Here is a 19408-nt window from a genome sequence, read left to right on the forward strand (position 1 = left end):
TGTTTAAGGCAACTTGGAACCAGAAGGCGAGGGGCTGAGCAGAATACCCCCAGCACAAACTTCAGAAACCTACCTTTAAGGCAGGACCAAACTACCGTAAATCAGCGGTCGCTGTCTCAACTCCAAAAGGTAGTCCAGAATTAACAAGGTTGCATTCCCATGTCAGGGCTCTCTCTACCAGGATGATCATCAACCAGGGTGACCAAGGCCATTTCAGTCCCATAACCACAATTCACATGTGTCACTTATCTTCTTTGTTACCCTTCTCCATTGTTGATGTGCATGTATGAAAACAATAAATGCAGTTTAAATTGTATTGTGCTTCTGAGCTGATTGGTGCCCATGTACAAAAAAAACTGTTTTACAACTGCATGTATGATTTTTACATTTAATACCCTAATTCCTAGACTACCTAAACATAGCTCTGTATATGGATTCTGTAAGTTTCAGTTTGGAGGGGGTGGGGCTTGAGTTCAAAACCTTTGAAAAAGTTTGTAAATCATTTATCACCAATAGAGGCAAATGAAAAGAACAAGAAGGAAGGTTTATTTATTGAATAACCAGGGAGGAGGGAGTTTACTTTCTCAACAGTGAATGAGCCATAGGGTTGTGAGTGTCCTGCATAATGCAGGGGGTTGGACTAGATGACTCATGAGGTCCCTTCCAACTCTATTATTCTATGATTCTATTCTATGATTCTATGAACTCTTGGGTACCCAACTCCCCTAGCCAGAAGCCCTAAGGTTCCATGAGACAACTGTCTAAGATGTATAGTAGATCTTGACAGTTAGCAATTTGCCAGTGACTCAACATCATTTATTTACCTAAACCCAAACGGGGGTGGGGATCTGAAGAAAACATCCTCCTTCACTCTACCCTTACAACAACAATTCCTCTGTAAACTAAGCTGCTGCAAGAGTGACTGGCTCACAAGGTACGTTTCATGGCAGCATGGACATGTGAATCTGGGTTTCCCAGACCAATATGTGAAACAGTCCCCTATGCTGGCCGTCAAAGATGAAGGATATAGTGATCTCCTAGGGCAGCATTTGCTGGAAGGGGCTAATGGGAATTGTAGTCCATGAACATCTGGAGGTCCACAGGTTGACTACCCCTGTCCTAGGGTAAAATGATTGCCAGGTACTTAGGTTGGGCTCTCATATGGAAGTGGAAGAGGCCTTCAGACTGTAGGTGGGGGATTCTACTTTTGATATTTCTTCATATTAAAAACTCCATGCAAACAGAAAACTAGAACTAGAGGAAGAAAGGTTCTTCCACTTCTTGTTGTCATTTTATTCTTCAGTCTGCAAGGCCTTGAAGGATATTTCCCAATATTTGCCCCTCATGGTTCTCCTCCAGCAATGCAAAATGGTAGTGTTTACCTCTAAAGTTGAATGTTTGTTCCAGTCCCCGCCCCCAGTATGCCCAGTGCTCCCACCCTCACACTAGAGAACTGGCTGGTTAAAAGCTGCTGCCTGTCAAAACGAACTATTCGACTGCCTTCTGCTGGGGGAGAACACAGGTTGCACAGACCTTGTTCAGCCTTCCACAGCACAGCCCTGGAAAAGATCAGACATCAGCAGAGGGCACTGCATGAGATACATTCAGGTGAGTAGCAATGGAATGGTCTGAAGCAATGGAACAAAGTTTGATCCCAGTGGATCAAATTTAATTCTAGGTAGAAGTTTTGGGGTGCTTCCGCACTTCTTGAGATACAATGAAATGACTTCCTCAAGCCTTAAATATGGGAAAGGACAATAAAATCAGAGTCCAGTAGCACCTTTAAGACCAACAAAGATTTATTCAGGGCGTGAGCTTTCGAGTGCAAGCACTCTCCGTAGCACTATTGTGCTACGACCAACACGGCTACCCATTTGAATCTATCAATATAGGAAAGGAGTGGGGGAGCTATTTGCCAGCATGGGCTAATGAGAGGCAAGAAGCAAGAGAGAAGACACTTAGAGGGACAGAGAGCTCCCCCTTGAGGGCAGCATGGGAGACAGCACACGTGGCTAGTCAGCAGCGATCCTTTTCTTTACCCCTCCTTCCCAGCTGCCAGCCTTTCAGTTCCCCTTAGTAGCATGCACATGTATATATGGTAGGATAAGAATGATACACAGCTGCCACTTTGGAATGCAGCAAAGCATGCATGCACCTAGTAACTTCACCCACTGTGACACATGTTCATGTTTCTCTAAGTCAGCAGTTCTCAACCTGGGGGCCAAACAACCCTTTCACAGGGGTTGCGGCAGGGTGAGCAGCTTGGCCAGGGGTGGGTGCCACCACTCGTGCGGCTCCTCCTGCAGGCGCCACACAACAGCCTTGCGGGGTAGATCGAGATAGAGTGTTCGTCTGTCTGGAGCAGCGGAAAAGAGCGAGATCGGCATAGTGGGACAAGAGGCAGAACTGAACTGAGAAACCCTGGGGGAAAAAACAATTTATATACAATCATGAACAATGGATCTTCACACCGTTGCTGAGCCTGCCTTACTTAGCTTCCGGTCAGCCAGCTCCAATAAGTCCTGAGAACTGTCCTGCCCTCCCCCCCTGCGCCCCTTGCAGGGCTATTCTGGGAAATGCTTTCCAGTCCCTTTCCTCTGTGTTTCTTTTTGTCTTTAAAACATCACATACTGCCCCTCCAGAGATCTGCTCAAGGCAGCTCGCAAAATAAAACAAGATGACATTCTAAAGACCATTAACAACAGTTCACACAACTCAGCCAACAAAGCAGGCCAAGGGCCAGATGCACATAAACCCCAGAAAAGCTCCAGATGCCTCTGTCCAAGTGACAACTCCCCCCCCCCCCAAGAGTCCTCCTCTTCTCGCACTGCCCGGCCCCCTGCGGAGGGACCCAGGCCCAGAGAGGGACGTTCTGACCGAGTCGAGGCGGGCTGGGGGGAGTCGCAGGAGAAGCGGCGGAGTCAACCGAGGGACAGGCGCCGCAGACAGCCATTCCTGGGCCGGGCTTCAGCCTCGCCTGTGGCTGGGTGGAGCTTTGGGAGCGAAATTCGGAGCGAGCCCGGAACAGGCCTCAGACGCGGGGGGACCACGCTCGCCCCTGGCCTGCCCGCCCGCCCGGACTTCTCGCCGCCGCCGCCGCCGCCCCCTGGAGATGGGCCCGGGTCGGCTTCCCGCAGCAGGTCAGCCGGGGCGGGGCGGGGCGCGCCTTCCCGCGGGGGCGGCTGCACCGGGCAGAGGAAGCGCCGGGCACAGAGCGGGCTCCGTCCGGAACTGGCTGCGGGCCGAATGCAAGCAGGGTCGTGGGTGGGGCGTGCGTGTGAATCCTCGTCCGGCCGGGCCCCGCTCGAAGGGCCCTCGAAACACGTGTCTGCACCAGGATTGCCAACCTCCAGGTGGAGGCGAAGGATATTTCCCCGGAATTACAGCAAATCTCCGGAGTAGAGAGATCAGTTCCCCCCGGATGAGTCGGGAGCCGTGTAGGGTGGCTGAGGGTCCCTCACCCCCCAGCAGAGAAGTGAGGGTTGCCAGATCCAGACTGGGAAACTCCGGGAGAGCCGGGGATGGAGCCTGGGGAGGACAGGGACCTCAGCGGGGTAGGACGCCAGAGAATCCACCCTCCAAAGCAGCCTTTTTCTCCTGGGGAATCCCACCCGGAGTCTGGCATCCAGGGGCAACTCTAGGAAATCAGTTCCCTACTGAGTTTCCTCCCTAAACTCCACCCACCTCAGTGTCCACCTTCAAATCTCCAGGAGTTTCCCAGTCAAAGTAGGGAACCCTAATGGGGGGAGGGGGAGGCAGCATCACCAGCATCACTGGACAGGACTCTGATGTGTGAAGGGACCGGGAGTGTCAGTCTGAAATAAAAGTAATTTGTAGCAAAACATTAAAGCCATTTGTGCCAAAACCCGTTACAACCCTCTGTGCTCCCATCAGTCATCCTCTGGGGCCTCTTGCAGGTGCCTGGCCCTAAGATGGTCTGGTTTGTGGTGGCCAGGAGAAGGGCCTTCTCATGTTTTCATAATTTAATGTGTTATTGTTAATATTTCACACTACTAATTGTTTTTACCCTGTTGATTTTACTGTGTTGTAAGTTGTCGTGAGACCCTTTAGGTGAGTGACAGCTAAAAAATCTAAAGAAATAAATATGCTACTCCGGAATGGCTTGGGAGACACTTCCTGTTACCCTTCAAAGCACGTGGGGGGGTTTGCCCCTGCGGCTCATCTGACATCCTGCCCTCTTTCTTTTGCAGGTGCCCAAGCGGCAGAGCCTCTTGCCAGCCAAGAGAAGCAGAGCAGAAGAAAGAAGACTCAGGATGCTGCATCGTCCCCCTGCAACTGGACCAAGTCTCTCCTGGGTTTTGAAAGGGCTGATCTTTCCAGCTGGCATAGCTTTGTCTGCTTGCTGAACAGGCCTACTGATCCTGCCGCCTTGGGGATCTTCCGTTTCCTCTTTGGTGAGTTGTGCCTTCAGGCTCTGTGCAGAGAAGGGCTGGTCTCTTAGGGCAGGGGTAGTCAGCCTGTGGTCCTCCAGTTCCCCCTGGATCCCCCCGCAGGGGCTCATTGGAATTGTAGTCCATGAACATCTGGAAGACCACAGGTTGACTAACCCTGCCTTAGGGCGCCCTGGAGGGCAAGTTGGAGAAATGGCTCTGCTTTGAGTGGTGCATGAGATTAAGTGTGCCTTGATCAGTTTTGGACAGAGAATATAGTGCCTGTAACAATGGATCGCTTGATGTATGCTTGGGTTAAGAAATTCCCAGAAAATGGGGATACCAACTGATCCTACCAAAGGACTGTGGATAAGATAAGCAGTGCACTGTGAGTTCATAGAGGGTTGGCAAACCAAATTCCCCATCCTCTTTGCTTTCCTTTATTCTCTCTGTAATTCATATTTAATTTTTTTTTGGCGTTAGAAGGGCAATGATCTTGCTCATTCCTCCTCATCAGACTGAGTTTTATTTTTAAGCTTACAAACTAATGTTCTTCACAGTTCTTCACTTATGCAGAACCATAATTTTTTAATGGGAAGTCCTGTTTTACTGATATGTGCTGAATCATAGTTTTCTGTTAGAACAGTGATGATACTCTGATGATTCTGCTACTTTATTTGCTACAGAGACTGGGGACATTTGCTGTTTCCAGCATCTGGAGCATCTGAAATTCATTTGTGTGCCACGTATTGGCATGTTAAAGTTTAAAAACTAGGCATGCATTTCAAGAGTGGCGGCTTTTTAACTTTCACTGTTATATTTGGGATAGGTGGGGCATGTAGTTTGGGATGGCCTTAATCCCAGAAAATGTAGGCGTAGGATTGATCCCAGATGTGATAATTGCTGAGGGTGTGTTTACAGAACAATTGCTCTCTCCATCCCCAACATTATCTATCTCTTCCAGCAGGCTTGTCCTGTCCTTTACAAAGCTACTCTCCAAATCTAATTGGGCATTTTCTGTGGCCAGCATAACTTACAGTTTTCCCAAGAGATATAAAAAGTATAGAGGAAGCTGCAATTCAACACAGCAATAAGGTCTCCACATCCTGTCCCATATCTGTCTGCAACTCCTTATGTTGTGACTTCTGCATCGTAGTATTAGAATCCACCAGCATTTGGAGTAAGCAAAAGACACCCCACACTTTTGGACAAAACAACTTCGGCTTTTCTGCAGTGACTAAAAACTTTGCTGCAGCACCCATGAAGCTCTGCAGAATTTTAGCACTTTCACACTAAAATCTCCTGATTCAGGCTCGGCGCCGAATACGTTCCCTGTTTGCCTCGCATTTTGTGAATCCCAAGAAAATGCAAGCCCCCCCCCCCCAGCAAGACATAGCATTAAACAGAACACGGTCAATTTCATGAAGTGAAATGGAGCCCTGGTCAGTTTCAGGCAGGAAGGCAAGGAACGTGGTTAATTTCATCCAGCAGCCTCCCAGGGATTTCCCCAAATACCCCCCTAAAAAAAAAAAGCTTATTTGTTTTACAGTTTACAAGAGTCCTAACATAATGAAGGCTTTTGTTTTTTTAAATAATACCATGCACTGTGGGGGGGGGGGAAGGGGGGAGGAAACTGACAACACAAGATGCTTACATGAAATCACTCACAAAACAAAGATGCAAGCAGGAACCATTTCTCCCAGGCTGTCTTTAAATGTGCATTGCTCCAAAGAAGGCTTGGGGGGGGGGATTAGCCATTCAGCATGTGAAAAAATAGAGCCCTTGGACACTTTTCCCACAGGAGGCGTAGGAAGCAAGGAGGGAAGGAGGTTGGTGATGAAAGCAAGACACAGGAACAAGTGGGAGGGTTATGTTATTATGTTATTGCATGTGCTCAGATTTTTTTTAAAGGGAAGGGAGGCAAGGGCAGGAGCCAGGAACTCTCACTCTCCTGACAGAAGTGTAACATGCAAGCTGCGAACAACTCCTAGATCGCACCAGAGAAACCCACAAATGTAGAATGATTGGCGCAAAATTGGGATTGGCATTCAGAAGTCAATGGGGCGAGAACACCGCAGCAAATAGCAACTGTTTCCCTGCACGTGGCTGCCCTCTGCCTTATCGGGAAGAGAGGAAGACTTTGGACTCAACTGGGGGGAGAGCGAGTGGTAGTGGGCAGTGCCTTTGTGAAACCTGTTCTCTGAAAAGGCAGCCATGCCTAATGTTGTTTGAAATATTGCCCAGAGGTTATGCAAGCTGATGGGAATCCATCTGGAATTGGAAAGGCTTCAACTCTGCTCTGTTTGGGGCTGGTTGCTGAAATTCTGAAGATATGCTTCTGACTTGCTTCTCAAATGTGTCAATGTAATCATCTCACCTTGTCCATACGGCCTAGGACCAACTGTGTTCTATTGAGTTTGATTAAAGACATGGTCTGCATGGGAAGAAGTGCAGTATTGGTTTTTTCACATTCTTTCTCTACATTCCTTGGCAATGAAATGCTGAATTGGGAGCAAAAATAGGTTTTTGTCTAAATATGGCTCAAGAAGAAACAAAGGGAGCAATCCAAACCAGGTCTGTTTATTCAATGGGAACTTATTCCGAGGAATGTTTTCTTGGAGTCACAGCCAAAGTTTGTTTGGTCCAGTTGTGTTCTTCGGAGGCAAGGCAGCAAACTACAAAGAAAAAAGTAGAGGCATTTAATGGAGAACTGCAGACAAACAAAATCTCTGCAGCTGAAGGGCAGCCTATCTTGAAACAATGTGCTAGTTTGAAATCAGTACAAATTATGAAAGAAAAAGATATGATCTGGAACCCTGGGAGCAATTTTGAAATTAGCTGGGTGCTTCACCTGGTTAGTTTTTATTTCTCTCACCTAGACACATAAGGAGGCATTGACTTAGGCTGGTAGGTTAAAAACTCTGTTTTGGGGGGCAAAAGATTCACTGAACAGTTTTCTTACACTTCCAGGGACTAATATCCTCACATTTGGGGGCAAGATGGAATTTATTTTGCAGGTTAGTCTGGCTGGCAACAAAACTGCACTCATGTTCTTTGGGCCTGCGTGAGTGTTCAGTATGTTGTTGTTTTTTACAGGGGTGTGTGTGGGGGGGTAGTTCTCCAGCTGCTTGATGTAATACAACCATGATCTGTCCAAATATTCTCTTGTCTAGTAGTTTGGCAAATCTGGATTTATGGATCTTAGATTGCTTCTTTTCCTTGCTACTCTAGTGAGATTGCTACTGCCATGGTTACATTTCTTTCCCTGTGTTTGGAAACCTCTAGCAACTTAGCTGCTCCTGCCAGCCGTTTGTCCATGCCCCTACAAAAGTGTGTGGTCTCCAACCATTTTCTAGAGTTGCCTATAACTGTGCACCAAGTGGTAAGGAAGCTGAGAGACCACCTTTCCCGTTTGCAGAAAATGCTGGGGCTGCATGCTGGGCTGGATATTCCTGAGTACATCCTGAAGAGGCCTTGGTTTCCCAGTTCTGCACAGAAGGCCCTTGTCATCCATTTCCTGGCTGCATGCTGCCGCTCCTCAAGAGGCTGACTAGGGGAAAGGAAGTGGTGAAAGTTGGCACCTCCTCTGTCAAAGCTCCCTTTATCGGGAAGCTGCAGCCTCAAGGCCCAGATGGACTTTCCCTGCCAAGGCTCAGGGCTAGGAGGCTGCTGGGCCTGTCTCTGATTTGCATTTGTAACATTGGCTTTGTGAAAATAACTTGTTTGTTTTGTATGATGACGAACATTTAATATTCTACCCCTGGGGATGTTAGAAGATGCCTTTGAATTGAAGTGGTGTTTTTAGTCAAGGGGATGAAGTTCAAAACTCCAAGGAACACGAAAGTCTGGACTGAACCAGAATGGCACTTCTGTCAGAACCAAATTCAAACCACATTGTGCTGGGAGAACAGAACAGCAGCCGGTGCAGTGATAAAATAAATCCTCAGATAGAATGCTTCTTAAATTCAGTGTGAGAAACTCAATTGTGGTTAAAGCCATGTCAGCGGAGTATAACTCATCTCAACTCTCTGCCATATCCTTTATCTTGATGGTCATGGATTGCAGGCTGAGTAGGCGTCCCTTTCACTTCTCTTGATTGTTGTGCTGAGTAGACTTCAGTTTTCCACAATGGGTTGTCCCATCCCCCATGTTCCTAGCACATTTGAACTCAGGGTCCCATTCACATTGGCTCTTTTCCTTTCAACTGCTTGTGCCAAGTAGGGTCCTTCCTCTTCCTCTATTGCTGCAACTGAGCTCTGTTTCTCCTCTTCGCTCTGTCCTTTTTCTCAGGGCTGCTGATGGCCCTGGACATTCCTCAGGAGCGGGGCTTGAGCTACCTGGACCACAAATACTTGGATGGGCTGCAGGTGTGTCGCTTCCCCCTCTTCAACTTCCTGGGGCCACTGCCACTGGACTGGATGTATGTGGTCTACACGGTCATGCTGCTGGGTAAGGATTCTGGGAGATGATTTCTGTCCCTGAGAAGGACTTGATCCCATTGGGGGGGGGCAGGGCTGGTCTGCTGGCTGAAGAAAACCCTCTCGCTCCTCAGACTTCCTTATTGATTCTCTTGACCGCTTCCAAGGCAGACGTTCTTCACTTGGCCATGTAGCTTATGTGAGGGTGGAGAGAATCACTGTGACTTTGCCTCCCTTGTGCAACAGGTGCCTTGGGGATCATGTTGGGCTGCTTCTACCGCTTCAGCTGCCTGCTCTTCCTACTGCCATACTGGTATATCTTCTTCCTGGACAAAACAGCCTGGAACAACCACTCCTATCTGTATGGACTGATTGGCTTCCAGCTTACGTTCATGAATGCAAATCGCTACTGGTAACGGTCCTGTAATCACTTTCTCCCAAATACATTGTTTTCTTCTAACTCCCTCCCTCCCCGTTGCCCTGATTTTGGTTTGGCAACACTCACCCGTGGTTCTCTGTGTTCAGAATAAGATTATGCCAAGCAAACAAACCATCATTCCAGTTGTGGAATTCTTTTTCGTATGGACAACTTGAGAGTTTTGGCACAGGATACAGTTTTGGCCCCAGCATTAGGATGAGACCAAGCAAAGCAAAGGAAGTGTTGTGTAACTTGAAAGGTACACCATGGGGATTGTATCTTATAGAAGCCTAGCAAGCCCCAGTTCCCTTAAGAGGTGCTCCTTATTATTTTATTTACAGTATTATCCGGAGTATTTTATTCTGTTTGGGTGGCTCAGCTATCCATGGCAGTGCGAAGATTAGAGGTTTTTGTCTCACTTTGCTTCCGTCTGTCTCTGTCTTTTCCTCATTCTTGGGATTCTTAACTCTGTGAGACAAGTACTTTATTAGTCCTTATTTCTTAGGAGACTTGGGAGTGGCAATTTTTTAACCTTTGCAAAGCTTTATTGGAGTCACTTCTTCAAGGTTACTTGGTCAGCTTCAAGCTGAATGGGGATTTGAAACTGGGTTTCCCAGGACTAGGCCCGAAACTATTCACTGCTAAGAGCTATTGCTAAACCTCTGGGAGTCCATTCAGGGCTACAGCAGGCACCCCTTCTTCCTCCCCCCCCCACTCCCTTCCTCCAAAGTTCACACAGAGTCTCTGTACATCAAGCATTATATTCCTCACCGTCCTTTCTAGCAACGGCTGCTGATAATTCCTTTCCCATAGGTCCATTGATGGCTTCTGGAATCCACGGAAGAGAAATGCTCATGTGCCCCTCTGGAATTACACAATGCTGCGCTTCCAGGTACGATGCACATGCTACTAGACTGCAGCCCCACTTTCCTGCATGCCTGCCATGCCAATTTCTGCACCAGTGATGTCCTGTGGAAGCAAAGGGAGCTTTGTGCGATAGGTGAGCCACCTCACCACCCCCAGTGCTGCTTCTTGGCCAGACATCTTCCTCCTCACTCAGAGGAATTGTAAGGGAACTCCATAGCCAGAATTGGAGCACTTGTAGCCACCGTGGGCAGGTGGGAAATCAGATGGGTGTGACAGATTCTGAGTTCAGATGAAAATATAAATGAATAAAGGAGGTTACATATTATGTCTATGGGACCCCCTCCTCCACTATGCCACCCCCAACCGAAAATTACAATCAAGTGCACAAAACAGGCTCAAGATCCCCAACCCCAGAGATGTCTAACTGGCCTCAACCAAACCCAAGGCTTTTTCAGCCCAGGCACTGGCCTAGTGGAAAGCTTTCCCAAGTGAGATCATTCTAGGCCCTGTGGGAACAGTTCCGCAAGGCCTGTGAGATAGAGCTGTTCCACCAGGTCTATGGTTCAGGCCGACAGATATCACCAGTAAGCTGGGGTTCCTACATAACAACAGACATCTGTACTCAGGGCCATACCAGGGTTGTGCAGTGGAAGCAGGCAAAAGCAAACCACTTCTGTTCATCTTTGCCTTGAAAACCGTTTAGGGTGGCCTGTGTCAGCTGTACGTCCATCACACTATTAAAGCAGTGTATTCTGATATGGCCAATCTGCACGTTGAGAAAAAATTATAACTGCATGGACCAGGGCTACTGCATCCCAGATGATCAGCCAGAGTACTTTAAAGCAGGGGTAGTCAACCTGTGGCCCTCCAAATGTCCATGGACTACAATTCCCATGAGCCCCTGCCAGCGTTTGCTGGCAGGGGCTCATGGGAATTGTAGTCCATGGACATCTGGAGGACCACAGGTTGACTACCCCTGCTTTGAACTGCTCCCACAGTCTGGGCCTTGGTCTCTTCCCCCAGCCCTGGAGGGCTAACAATCCAGAAGCCCCTCTGGCTTCTTCCTGTGGCCTCCTGTCTCTCCAGCTCCGCACTTTGTGCCTCCTGCTGACTATTTGGCCTCTGAGTCTTAATAAGGATTCTTCTTGCCAAACAGATCTTTATTGTTTACTTCATTGCGGGCATCAAGAAGCTGGATGCCGATTGGGTGGAAGGCTACTCCATGGGCTCTCTGGCAAAGCACTGGCTCTTCAGCCCATTCAGGTGAGTGGGAGGGGCCGGAGGCTGCTTGAGCACTCTCAGTGGTCTTCAGTATCGCGTAACGAGTGGTTCAGGTGGAGGGTTACAGCTCCTTCCCAAGCCATCAAGGGCCTGGCTGCTGTTCCCGCTGGGCACAGCCTGGAGCTGTCCTGAGCTGCTTTTTACCTGTGCTTTCAGGTTGGTGCTTTCCGAGGAGATGACCAGCATACTGGTAGTGCATGGCGGGGGCTTGGTGCTGGATCTGACAGCAGGCTTCCTGCTCTTTTTTGATGCCAGCCGCCCTCCTGCCCTCTTCTTTGTCTCCTACTTCCATTGTATGAACTCCCAGCTTTTTAGCATTGGTAAGTATCCCAAATTACCCCATTCAAAGGCTGCTGGGCCAAGACGGCAACTAGTTAACCGTAGGTCAGGACTGGCACTCACCACTCTGCCTGGGGAGAGAGCTACCATTTCTTGCAAAGCAGCTCCTGTGATGCAGATTTCTTTCCCTCCTCCAACCCATCCTTGGGGCCTTACTGCAGAGCAGTTATGATTGCACAGGGATCCTAGGTCTTCTGTGATTTCCCCTTCTCTCCAGTTGTTCTTCCTGATCCCGGGAAAGTTGATTACTGGGATTGTGAGCTCACGTGGGATAGCCACCATGTGACACAGTGGGCTGATGTGATGAAGGCAAAGAGGCAAAAGATAGCTGCATCTTCTGTCTGTGCAGTTCTGCTGATAGAAGAGGCAAGAGGCCTCATTCTCCCTGCAACTGCCAGCCTCACATGGCTGTTTCTCCAAGAAGGTCCTGTGACCCCAGAAATCAACTATCTTGATGGGTTGGAAGGGACTGCTGGTTAGTGAAGATCTTTCCACTGACAGGTTGTTGGATGCAACCTATTGTTATATGTGGAGAAACAGCAAGACGTTCAGTGGATGATCATACCTGGGACTGCTTTGTTAGGGGCCTTCCACTCAAATAGTCTGCTGTCTACTAGTTTTTGAAGGAGTATTTAGCTTAAGCTTGATCTTGCAGACCTCTACAAAGGGAAATATTTGCCTTGGATGCCTTTTTTTTAACTACAGGGATGTTTTCCTATACCATGCTGGCCACTAGCCCCCTCTTCTGTTACCCTGACTGGCCCCGCCACCTGATAGCCAAGCTCCCGACCTTCTTCCAAAATTTCCTTCCCACACCTGATGCACCACAGCCCAGCCAGGAATGTGTGTATAGAGAAGGAGGGCAGCAGAGATTGGGCAGAACAACTCGGAAAACGGGGCTGCGACAAAACCTTGGAGCCATCTTTACGTTGTTGTATGTAGTGGAGCAGTTCTTCCTACCTTACTCACATTTCATCACCCAGGTGAGCCTCCTTTGATAGTTTCAGGCTTCCATAGCTAAGTTGTGAACGTTCTTATGGGTTGAATGAGATCTTTTAAGGCATGGGGCAACCGAAGAAGAGATAATGGTGAGACTAAAAATGAGTGGCTCTCAGGGCTGAGGAATGACACATCAGCTGGAATTCTGCAAATATAATTCTTCTGCTTCCTTGAGTTATCTTGTTCCTATGAGACAGGAAGTGTGTGGTCCAGGGACACCCGCAAAGATGCAGAGGATTGCTGATAGCAATCTTAATCCAGGCTATAAACCTGAGGAGCTGTGGCTCTATAGTAGAGCATCTGTTTTGCATGTGGAAGGTCCCAGGTTCAATCACCAGCATCTCCAGTTAAAACGATCAAATAGTTGTTGATGCAGAATGGCTCTGTTAGCAGAAGACAGCTTCATATGTTCAGTGAGCATCCAGTCCTTAGTTTTTTATAACATAGTCAACAAATGTACATCATTTTTTTTAAAGTAAGATATTGAGAAGAGGGTGAGTTGAACAATGTCAATGAATGAAAACCTTTAATTCCGATATCTTAAAATGATAAAGCAGAATTACAATTTTGAAAATGAAATACAGACCTGAAGGAAATATGGAATAGTTTCAGATACAATGTTTGAAAGCTCAATTAACTTAGGAAAACTCACTACTACAAATCCTTCAGAATGAGTTGTGCCAGTCCACTAGATCGTTGGTGAGTCCCTAAATGGCAGTGGTTAATCAATCCTTCAGGTTTGATATGGAGTCCTCTTAATGTGTTGGCCAATAAGTTTAGCAAATGTCTGTATTTTGGACTGGAGATCTTGGCAACTGAAGTTCTCTAGCTAAACTTTCTTCTCACAGAGGAAGGAGACACAAGTGAGGCTTATCCAGTCAACTAGCTGCAAGAAGGCATTGTTCAAGAGATGAAGGACTGCTGTATTAAACATGGGGAAATTGCTGTTGTTTACTGGCACTGTGCATGTCTCAGTGGGTCTGTTGGATTACCAAAACCCATTCTGAACAGATAGATACTGGTTCCTATTATTTGATATTTGATGGAGTGATTTGGTATTTCTTGTGTTTGCTTTGCTTTTTAATTAATTGATTCCGCTTTGCTATTTTAATGCGGTACAAAAGTGAAAGGATTTGGTTTCGCTTGTGTAGGCTAGATCAGGGGTAGTCAACCTGTGGTCCTCCAGATGTCCATGGACTACAATTCCCATGAGCCCCTGCCATAATTTTCTGGCAGGGACTCATGGGAATTGTAGTCCATGGACATCTGGAGGACCACAGGTTGACTACCCCTGGGCTAGATAACTAAACCCTCTTAATGTTTAGGGCCAAAGCTTGAGAGGAGGTGCTGAAATGAAGGGCTTTGCTGAAGCTGTTGGGAGAATGGAAGGCGGCGGTGAGTGGGGAGAATGAAACAGCAGCATCTGCCCACCTGGAAAGAAGGGCCATAAACCAATCAATTCCCCACACAGGGCTATAACAATTGGACCAATGGACTCTACGGCTATTCGTGGGACATGATGGTCCATTCGCGCTCCCACCAACACGTGAAGATTACATACCGGGATGGCGTCACTGGGGAGCTCGGTTATCTGAACCCTGGGGTAAGTCTTTCTTCTTTTCCTTTCCTCTCTTTTTGCTTGTGTGGGGACTTGCCAATGTAACTGAGAATTACAAATGGCTCCCATGCAAAGGAATGCATGTCAAGAACACTGTTGTTGCATTTGTTGAATAAGTGGGGGTCTAGTTTTCCCCATACATGCACTGCAAGAATTTATCCTTCATGGTTGTATTATGGAAAAATAAGCATGCACTGCATGTAACTGAGGGATGTTTGTTTTCTTTCCTCAAAGTGATGTTTGGATGGGATAGTATGTAAGCGGGTTATGCCTGAGAAATAAATCTTTCTCAGACCTGTAAGATCTGAATGGCCTAGCAGAACATTAAGGCCTCAGACTGGTACTTGGAAAGGATGATTTCTCAGTGCTTGCAAATTGCCTGACGTGTATGTAGTTGAACATCTTCAGGGGCAAAATCCTGAAGAAACAGACTGCTGTATGAAGATTCTCTGATTTTTTTTGAAGGTCAAAATGTGTTGAGCAATTCACAAGTATGATAGAATTAGGACTCCACATTATAAAATTTGGATTCAGCAAGCAGAACAAAGTATGCAAACTAACTATAAAGAGTCCTGACCATAACTCCTTTTCAGACTTGTAGTTTTCTACCTGTAAATTTTGGAGTATTTGGAATAGAAATTTCTAGTCCCTGCTGGGCTTAGTCCTGGCCTTCCTGTGTCTTAGCTGTGCCTGTTTGGACAGGTGTTCACTCAGAGCCGGCGCTGGAAGGACCATGCCGATATGCTGAAGCAGTATGCCACCTGTCTCAGTCACTTGTTGCAAAACTACAACATTTCGCAGCCAGAGATCTACTTTGACATCTGGGTGTCCATCAATGACCGCTTCCAGCAGAGGTTTGTGGGGGGGGGTGTAGTGGAGGGGGTGGCAACAAGTTGGAAACTTAAACTGACAAAGCTGCAAGAGCTACAGTATCAAGCAGGCAGTGAGGACAGTCAGTCCTGCAAGCCTTACAAACTATTCCAAGTATGCCGTGATTTGATCAATCTGTCTGAAAGGCTGATCCAACTTTTAGCAAGCCATCACTCTCTTTTGACTTTCTGTGCAACTGGGACCCTGTGAAATGAGCATGTTTTAATATTTCCAGCTATAGATTGGGGTGCCTAGAAGGCAAGTTAAGCTGGGCAAGAAAAATGTTGAAGGACAGATGGTGTGGCAGGAGGAGCTGTTGAGGATGGGAGAAAGGTGATTGTCTGTCCCCATGAAGAGAGGAGGCAATGAGAAGCCAAGGCTGGAACAACAGTGGATTGTCTGCCCGTGGACTAGCAGAGTCCATTTTCCCAAAGAAGGAGTCCAGTTTGATAACTGTGAGTGGTGGCTTCTCAAATAGAAATGGGTGTTATATGTATGTATATATCCAGGAAGGGGAGTATGTGAAATAAAGGCAGCTAAATGGAATCAGAGAAATTGAGAGAGCCATCCTCACGGCTGGATACATTTGGGATTCCCCTGCTCCACTTTGCTTTTTCCTCATCCCCTCTTCAGGCTGTTTGACCCACATGTGGACATCGTGCAGGCTGAGTGGTCACCCTTCAAAAAGACACCATGGCTGAAACCTCTTTTGGTTGACTTGTCACCCTGGCGGACAAAGCTGCAGGAGATTGAGAAGTCACTGGACAACCAGACTGAGGTGGTCTTCATTGCAGACTTCCCAGGTACCCCATGGCTTCTCAAATAGGCCAGTTCACCTTCAGCTGACACCTTGGCCAAGTGCCTGGTGGGTTGCTTGTCATTAGAGCTGGACTTATCTTCACTAGGAAGCTGTCTGGGTTAACTTCTACCATGGATGGCCTTTGGTAATAGTGTTCCTGCAGTGCTCTTGACCTGCATGTCAGTGACTCATGCCTTGTTTGCCCCTGTGGCAGGTCTGCACCTTGAAAACTTTGTCAGCGAGGACCTCGGCAACACCAGCCTCTACTTACTGAAAGGGGAAGTGGCTGTGGAGATTGTCAATCAAGAGACAAATTATACACTGCAGGAAGGAGACAAAATGCAGGTGAGAGCTCAGAATCTGGGAGAGTGGTATGTGAAGTTCTTTCTGCTGACCTTCAAGTTCTCCAGTGAACCTGAGGAACCCAAATGAAAGAGCAAGGTGAAAGGAGCTTACCATCCGCTCATATCATGAGCTAAGAAAGTATGACTCCACCCCTGCTCATATCTTGTCTTGAAACCCCCTTGAGACGGAACTTCATGAGATTGCCAAGAGTTGGTTATGACTCAGTGGTAAAGTGGTACACTTTTCCTTTATTGTATGCAGGTGCATTGCCTGTATGTATGAAATATTATGTGAGGGTTGGGGACAATTGTGGAGGAGGGGAGAGCATGGGGAGGAAGACCTCAGCCCCTCTCTTATTGCAAGAGAAATCTTCTGGGGATTTGCAGGTTCATAAGGACTGTTTGAAAGGCAAGAGAGACAACTTGGAGTCCTCTACAAAAGCTTTATATGGTGGGGAGACTTGATACCTACCTGATTTTCTCACAACTGCTCCTTCTGCTCTTGGTCACAGTTGCCAGCTGGTGAATACCATAAAGTCTTCACAGTGTCCCAGGAGCCCTCCTGCTACATGTACATCTATGTCAACACGACTGAAGCAGCCCTTGAGCAGAAATTCACGGAGCTTCAGGAACTGCGAGAGAAGGTGCAGAATGGGAGTGGTGAGTCATGCCAGTGGCTGGTGAGGGTGGGGGCAGGCAGATCACTGCCTGTATTGTTCCCCAGCTGGATCCCAGCCTGGATTGTGTTGGCAGAGTTTAAATATGCAAAGAGATCAGAGCATCAGACTGCTTAAAAGAATAAAATAGTTTTATTATGAAGAGAAACAAACTTTGCATAGAAACAGAGGAGAAGAGTCCCAACTATAACTTTCTAACTTCTGTTATCTTCATTCATTCTGTTGTGGAGGCAAGCAGAGAGGAAGTGTGCTCAAAGGAGCAGAAAATATCCTCTTGAGCCAATCAAGAGACTGTTTGCAAAATATCAGGAAGTTCCTGATCTAAATATGCTAATTATGCATCTTTTCTGATGCCCCCTATAGGCTATTTTTCATATATGCTGTTGAATCATGCACACTACAGATCTTGCATATTCCAACATAGTGACCTGGTCTCTTCTCACTGCTCTTGCTTTCAGGTGGGCTTGCCTTCTTCTGAGTCTTCATCTTTTTATTTGCCCTTTCCATCCCCCTAGAAACAGAGCCTCTTCCCCCACAGCTGCAGCCCATCTTAGGTGGCTCCCTGGAGAACGTGACCCAGACAGACCCAGTTGTCGAGGCTTTCCTTCGGCGGGAGCGGAGGATGGAGGAGCTGCAGAAGCGACGCAATGCCACGCTGACAGAGCGTTTCCACCGCTTCACCACCAAGAAATATTTCATCTTCCGCAGAAGGTGGGGGACGTGTTCCCAGCAATAGCTTCTGTTCTTTCCATGTTCATGAGATCTTTACTGTATTGAGCTGTGTTATTGCCTCACTTTTATGCAGACTACTCTGCCATATCACTGCCCTTTGTCCCTGTGTTTGTTAGAGAGCATCAGCCTGTGCCACTGTCAAACTGCTGCAATTCAGTGTTGTCCTTATTTACCTTCTCTCTTATTCCAGACTGGGCTTATGGTGGTGTCTGGCTTTGAACACCACCAGAGTAGTACCTGACCAGGTGCTGTTGACTCACCTGGCAAAACTGCTCAAGATGGGTGATTGTTCTGGATTTTACGTATAACTTTATCAGTTTTTTTAAGATGGCGTGTGGACCACTTTAGGTGAAGTGGCAAGGATGTATTTCATAAAATAAAAAAAACAGTTTTGCTTTCCTGACTGTGTGCCCAATTCACCCCCGTTCCTTCCTTGTGTCCACAGCCTTCTGATGACCTGGATCTCCCTACGGAACTTAGTCTTGGGGCGCCCATCCCTGGAGCAGCTAGCGCAGGAGGTGGCCTTTGCCAATATGCAACATGAGGTGGACTCTGCTGTGAGCGGCCGGGACACGCCCCCCAAAGAGCCAGACCATTCTGAACTCTGAACTGCCTCAAACAGCCTCCTGAGCTCATGGCACAGCGGAGCCAAGTTGAACTCTGCAGATGCACGCCAAAGAGTTGCTGCCTTGCAGTTGCTGTGGCTGTCATGTTCTGGACTGGGAGAAAGGCTTCAGCAGATGCCTCCTGTTTCTCGGTGGGCGGCTTGCAGCTCTGAACCACCGCCAGTTGTCATCCTGCCTTCTCTGACCTCTGTGCTTGTGGGTTAGGGGAACATTTGTACTATGTCTCGAGGAAACGGGGAGGGCAGGAGTAAGGTGCAATCAAACAGGGTGGGAGGGGAGGTAATTGCCCTCACGATAGCAGCAGGTGGGCTCCGGGGGCATTGTGGAATGGCTGTTGCCCCTCTCTTCACAATACCTTTGCTGGGTTACCAGAGATGCGGGCTGATAATGGGATCACTGGCAAAAGGAGGGGAAGTGTAAGGAACTGCAGGGGCCGACTGGGCTGCCACATGGGAGGAACAAAGAGGAGCGGGGAAGGAGCCAAAGGCTAGGTGCTTTCTCCCTGAAGCAGTTCCTTTTACCCGCAGAGGCAGTGGGGAGTGGTGTGGAATAGCCTTCTTCCGTGGTCGAAGAGGCCACGGTAAAACCAACCAGCGTAGCATCGTCTACTCAGAGTTGTAGCAACAATTGCTGACTTTCCCAGTATCCTCACTACTTTTAGCTGGAGCTGCAGGACTTGAGCTGGGGGGATCCTCTACTAGGAAAGCATATCCCACTTTTCCACTGGAGCCACAGCCGATCTCCCAAAGACTTCCCCACCACCACCACCACCACCACCTTCATGTAACTGAGAAAGAGCTGGCAACCTTCTGAATTGTGAGCCAAATATCTGACCCTAGACTGGGGAACAGTAGCCATTTTGGGCTAAGAACTATTGCTGAGATCCAAAGTACCAAGTTTTTTTAAATTAAAAATGTGTTGAACAAAAGTGTGTGTTTCTCAGTCCTTTCTGCCTCAGATAATATTTGCCCTGTTGTTTCTGTGGGAGAGTGCTGTAGGTGGGGCTGCTAGAATGGCCGTTCGCACCCC

The 19408-nt window shown here is 47.7% G+C and overlaps 1 protein-coding gene across 2 annotated transcripts; it reads left to right on the forward strand.

The window, feature by feature from the left end:
- The first annotated feature begins 2883 nt into the window (after nt 1-2883).
- GGCX (gamma-glutamyl carboxylase) lies at nt 2884-19307 on the forward strand. Of its 2 annotated transcripts, none has more exons than XM_077307078.1 (15): nt 2884-3140; nt 4212-4415; nt 8682-8840; nt 9056-9221; nt 10041-10119; nt 11251-11357; nt 11532-11695; nt 12420-12697; nt 14185-14316; nt 15034-15185; nt 15835-16004; nt 16215-16345; nt 16857-17004; nt 17537-17732; nt 18199-19307. In XM_077307078.1, exons 1-15 carry the CDS (start codon nt 3113-3115, stop codon nt 18359-18361), a joined length of 2277 nt encoding a protein of 758 aa, XP_077163193.1. In that variant the 5' UTR covers nt 2884-3112; the 3' UTR covers nt 18362-19307. The 2 variants fall into 2 exon arrangements, with proteins under 2 accessions (XP_077163193.1, XP_077163194.1); XM_077307079.1 differs by lacking the exon at nt 2884-3140 and adding an exon at nt 3226-3475.
- The last annotated feature ends 101 nt before the right edge of the window (nt 19308-19408 follow it).

This window comes from Paroedura picta, chromosome 12, assembly GCF_049243985.1.
Source record: "Paroedura picta isolate Pp20150507F chromosome 12, Ppicta_v3.0, whole genome shotgun sequence".
Taxonomy (NCBI): Eukaryota; Metazoa; Chordata; class Lepidosauria; order Squamata; family Gekkonidae; genus Paroedura; species Paroedura picta.